Source organism: Mandrillus leucophaeus, unplaced genomic scaffold, assembly GCF_000951045.1.
Source record: "Mandrillus leucophaeus isolate KB7577 unplaced genomic scaffold, Mleu.le_1.0 Scaffold695, whole genome shotgun sequence".
NCBI classification, from domain to species: domain Eukaryota; kingdom Metazoa; phylum Chordata; class Mammalia; order Primates; family Cercopithecidae; genus Mandrillus; species Mandrillus leucophaeus.
In genome coordinates this window covers 691,212-696,955 of record NW_012107530.1, presented here as the reverse complement: position 1 = coordinate 696,955, position 5,744 = coordinate 691,212, and the positions used below count along the sequence as shown (strand labels likewise).

At 37.1% G+C, this 5,744-nt stretch overlaps 1 protein-coding gene across 3 annotated transcripts in view; it reads right to left on the bottom strand.

Moving 5' to 3' along the window:
• RFC4 (replication factor C (activator 1) 4, 37kDa) overlaps positions 1–5,744 on the bottom strand; it is a 16,238-nt gene that overhangs the window by 5,576 nt on the left and 4,918 nt on the right. For all 3 annotated transcript variants that reach the window (XM_011964363.1, XM_011964362.1, XM_011964364.1), the window contains 2 exons: positions 5,305–5,383; positions 1,552–1,631 (listed from right to left, as the gene is read on the bottom strand). In XM_011964363.1, coding sequence (XP_011819753.1) covers positions 1,552–1,631; positions 5,305–5,383 — 159 coding nt within the window. The remainder of the gene's footprint in view (positions 1–1,551; positions 1,632–5,304; positions 5,384–5,744) is intronic.

Here is a 5,744-nt window from a genome sequence, read left to right as displayed (position 1 = left end):
TTTTGAAACTTCCCTCTCGTCTTTTACACACACACACACACATTTTTAAATAAAAAACAAGAGTTGTGATTTAGTTTCATCTCTATTTTTCCTAATCAGCATGGTATCCTAAGCATGCTTATGGACATAAACATTTACATGCATCTGTTTTCTATTTTAAAACCACAATATTAAATATGAAATTCACTGTTAAAGTAAGTTCTTTAAAGACAAACATTATTTTACAAAGAATATAGAAAAAGTTGTATAATCTGCACTGACCTACTCTAAGTAATAATAAACAACTGTTAAGGCTGATTCAGATTGGTTCTATCTGACTGAGTTGTGGAATAATCAAAAAAGTTCTTTTATAATTTTACTGAGCATCAAAAGTTGCTGTCAAATAAAATATTAGGCACACAGCAGCTTCTCCGTTTGTCTTTTACATTTTGACATAACTAATAATCCTTACACATTTGGTGATTTCAGTGGCATCTTTTTTTTTTTTTTTGAGACCGAGTCTCACTCTGTCACCCAGGCTGGAGTGCAGTGGCGTGATCTCGGCTCACTGCAACCTCCACCTCCCAGGTTCAAGCGATTCTCCTGCCTCGGCCTCCTGAGTAGCTGGGACTACAGGCGCATGCCACCATGCCTGGCAAATTTTTGTATTTTTAGTAGAGATGGGGTTTCACCATGTTGGCCAGGCTGGATTCGAACTCCTCACCCCAGGTGATTCACCCGCCTTGGCCTCCCAAAGTGCTGGGATTACAGATGTGAGCCACCGCGCCTGGCCTATTTTCATATGTAGGATTTCAGATATTTTTATCAGTTGTATGTCTAATATTAATTCTGGAAAAACTCAAGACAGCCTTTGTTACGTTGGTGCATGTTTCATGTATATCAGACCCAGCCCACTACACATCTTTCAACTCTAGGTAAAGGGCTCCTCTAGAATGGCTGGTTAAGCCAAGATGGTCAATCTAGGAAGAGGAATCTAAGAAGGTGACTCACAGGAAGATTTTCTGGTGTACCTGGAATCATACTACATCAACTACCACTTACGCTCAGGAGACCTGAGGCAAGGAGCTGGCCTGGCCACTCCAGAGTCACAGCCTAGGAAGTCTAGAGCAGGACTCAAGAATGGATGGTGCAAATAGTACCATCAGAAACAGCAGATTCTGTCATACAGCCACACAGATGTGAACACAATCATTAAGAGGATTATAAAACTATCAGCACAACTGAACATTAAGTTGGGCCCTCTGGACTCCAAAATTATAATGGAAAATTTAAAGAAAGTGATGGAAAAAATCATAGGCTCCCAGTGTTGTAGTACATTCAAACACGTGAACAAGATTCAGAATGAAGGTTACAAAAGATGCAGGCAAGCTGATTTCTTCAGGGGAGTGAGGGAGGAACAAAATGGGCTCATGGGATTTTTAAAAATCAGAAATAGAAAGAAAACTGTCCTACAGAAAATGAAATGCAAATTTTTAGAGGAAAAAAAAGCAGTATCAGAGAATTTTGATGTCAAATCTTTTAAAAAAGAAAAACAGACTGATTTCAACGTACCCAAAGAGTTCTCTAGCTGCTGCCAAAATAGTGGATGTTTTTCCAGTTCCAGGTGGTCCATAAAACAAGAGATTAGGAAGCTGTAGAAATTAAATTTGTTTTTAATAAATGGTTTTCTGGCACAAATAGATGAAAAGGAAGATTGAAAAAACTGTCTGTGGAACAGTGCAACAACTTCTCTAATAGGGCACGTAACTTCTAAGTATAAAGATTTATTAATATAACTGACATCATAGTATTGACAGATCTAAATCCTGCTTTTTCATATACTACCACTTTTTTCCCCAAGTGTCTTTTTAATCTCTTAAGCTGAACCAATATTTATGTTTGCTCTATAGCTAATCCACTTAGGTGAAATTTTCAAAGCTGGAATGAGAAACCTTTTATTTCTAAAGGGAATCTCAGTTTCCTATCCCACCTCTATGCTCAAGATTAGGTAAGACTTTATATTACACAGCACATCAGCTGCTTCAAAGGGGAAGCAGATCAAAAGAGTAATGGAATTTGGCCAAAACTGAGGAAAAAGGACTAAAAAAGACATAATCAGGGCTTTGAATGAGCAGAAGTACCAAGAACAGAAATAGTAACAAAAAATACAAAACTAGACATACATTAAGTGCTAGGCACTGTCCCACATCATGATTATGTACTCTGTAAGGATGCTTGCATGTATCAGGGACAATTCATTAGAAAAGGAAAGGATAAGATTAAATAACTAGCTACCTTCTTTTATACCTTATATCTAGATAGTTTGGCTCCTATCAAGCAGTTGACTGATCTGAGGTGAAAATTAATAAGTCAACTAAATTCTAATGAGCTCTGCTATGAAACTGTACATTCTTCAGTAAGTCCTTTCACATAAGGAAATCACTGTACACAGGAAACTAGGCATTAGAGTTTGTTTCCACTCTTGCCTAACCCTCCCTCTTCCCGCCCATTCATTCTTCACCTAAATCAGATACCACTCTGCTTGCTACTTAAAACTATTCCACTTAGAAAAACAAAAACAAACAAAAAAACCCTCAGCTTTTTACCATGGCCTAAAGGACTTCCATGATCTGCCTACCACCCCCTTCACCTTCCAGGCTCCAGCTTACAATGGCCTCTAACAGCCTGGCACTTTCTGGCCCTAACATATGTTGTTCCCATGACCTGGAGTCTAATCCTCTTCTTTCTGCCTGGCCAACTCCTAATGCATTACAAATCAGAAACCATTCAGTCTAAAGTAGGTCTCTCCTATTATCTCATTAGTATTTGTTGCATTTTCCATTGGTTTATTGCTATTTAACTGTGGGGCTTAATTGTAAAATGCCTGCCTACTTCATTAAAAGACCAAGAAACTTATTTGTTCTATTCACATCTGTATCCTAGCATCTACTACAGTAGTCAATGTTGGCCAAATGAATGAATAAACCAATACATAGACAAATATGTTAATTAGAAGACTATTACTGTTACATTCATAACATATAGCTTATAGTACAAACTATGAGATTCATAACCTAAAAACCTCCTAGGCTTCTTAGTAATTAAGGTCTACAACTATTATTTTGATCTGTGAGTCCCTTAACAATGTAGTAATTCATCCAGGTTAACTATCAGATACAATAATTTAAATTCTTTGAAACAGGGTAAACTTATTAAACCTTACATTATACACTAGTCTAATATATATAGTACATTCAAGAACTGTATGTGGAATACCAGTTCTTAAAAGGAAATCAATTTCTGAAAAAATTATCTTCTTATAATTCTTTCAAACCTTTCTTTTTCTTTTTTTTTTTTTTTTGAGACGAGTCTTGCTCTGTTGCCCAGGCTGGAGTGCAGTGGCACCATCTCGGCTCACTGCAAGCTCCGCCTCCCGGGTTCATGCCATTCTCCTACCTCAGCCTCCCAAGTAGCTGGGACTACAGTAAAACCTTTCAAAGTAAATTGAATGAATTATTTTCCTTTACTCTTTTGAATTAAAAAAACTATTTCACCTCTTTACAAAAGTTAGTCTGAAAAGATGCACAAAATATTAAACTGAAGTTCTTACTTCAGCCTCATAAATTACATGGCATAAAGTCAAGAACTAGATCTTAGGTTGGGCATGATGGCTCACACCTGTAATCCCAGCATTTTAGGAGGCCAAAGTGGGCAGGTCACTTGACATGGCTAAACACTGTCTCTATTAAAAACACAAAAATGAGCTGTGTGTGGTAGTGCATGCCTGTAGTCCCAGCTACTCGGGAGGCTGAGGTGGGAGGATCACTTAAGCCTGGGAGGCAGAGGGTGCAGTGAGTTGATACCACACCACTGCACTCCAGCCTGGGTGACAGATCAAGACTCTGTCTCAATTGAAAAAAAAAAAAAAGAACTGGATCTTAATCTCACTACATTTGCTGAAGATACTAGTAATAAATTAGGTATTATCCTGCAATCTGTGTAATTACTACGCAACTGCAATTAAAATGGTATATACTGTTACCAAGATATACAAGCAGAATATATCAAAAAATAAAATGGCATACTATGATAGAATTAAAAGGTGTAAGAGTATTTGTGTTACTTATTTTTTTATTATTTATTTATTTATTTTTGAGACCAAAGTCTCACTCTGTCACCCAGGCTGGAGTACAGTGGCACGATCTTGGCTCACTGCAACCTCTGCCTCCCAGTTTCAAGTGATTCTCCCGCTTTAGCATCCTGAGTAGCTGGGACTACAGGTGTGTGCCACCACGCCTGGCTGCTTTTTCTAATTTTTGGTAGAGATGGGGTTTCACCATGTTGGCCAGGCTGGTCTCAAACTCCTGACCTCAAGTGATCTTCCCATCTCAGCCTCCCAAAGCGCTGGGATTACAGGCGTAAGCCACTGTGCCTGGCCAAAAAGGTATGAGTATACGAATCAAATCAAAACACATACTGGTAAAGAAAAAGATTCTAAATAGTTTTATAAATTTAACTTCTTTCAAAATGTGTCCTGTAGTAATATAATTTCAGCAAGAGAATGATGGCAGCAAAACCCAAAAGAACCTCTAATTAAAAGCAGCCAGATTGAGAGGAAGGAAGCAAATCTTGAAACTAAAGCAAAAACTACATCCCACTTCACCACTTCACTGAGCTGTTGAAGCACTTTGGGCATTCATCGTAACACAACTTTAAGTTGCTAATTCTCCACATGGGTTTATCTTATCTCAGAATAATTTACAGTGCAAACCATTCATGGATATTTTATCCCCCATATCACAGCAGAAGAGAGTGCTATAAGCAGAATTCAAAGCTCTGTTTTGTTTTGTTTTTTTTTTTTTGTATTATAGGTCAATCCAAATCCTAAAGTTAGTAAGCAATTATACTTTAGAGGAATCTCTGGCTCTTCTTTATAGCACATATTACTACCTAGAATTATTTATTGGTTTACTTGTTTATTCCCTCTTACCAATAAAAACCCATGAAAAAGGGGCATAGTTCGTCTTGTTCTATGTTTTATGTCTTGTTCTACGTCTATGTTTCATAGCCTGTCTTAATTACTATGACTTTTACTTGAATACTACGTAACACTGCTATGTAAGATTAAATAGGAGATGCTCAATAAATATTTGAACTAATTATCATTGTAGTAATTATCATAAGTACTAAGTATCATAGTTATCAAGGACCTACTGTACATAGAGCATGATATTTAATGAAGGCTAGAAGTTACAAAGGAAGAAAGAGGGTGAATAAATTAAGTCTTAAATATCCCAATGACATTAAACACCATTTGCAACTCACATCGGCTCCTTCTAAAGACTTTTTCAGCACTGCAACCACCTCTTCCTGGAAAGCAACTTCATCCACATATTTTGGGCGACTTGCAGGGTGGGGAGGAGGAAAGAGGTTATTTAGTATATTACAGTAACCACAGAAAACTCTCAAGTGTTCTTTCTACTAAAATACTAATGACAATTCTCAAACATCAGCAATGAAATGAGAAACTTTTTCATAATTGGAAATAGGTGGAAACCCCATTTGTTGTTACCATAAGCAAACACACCCTGAAAGAGTGAAATAATGTTTTACTTCCTATCTGCATTACTTGACTCTGTTATACCCATAAAAATTAAGCAAAAGGATTTTATTTTATACACTACAAACACTAATTAGAAATTAAAGTGGGGGATCGAGACCATCCTGGCTAACACGGTGAAACCCCATCTTTTTTTTTTTTTTTT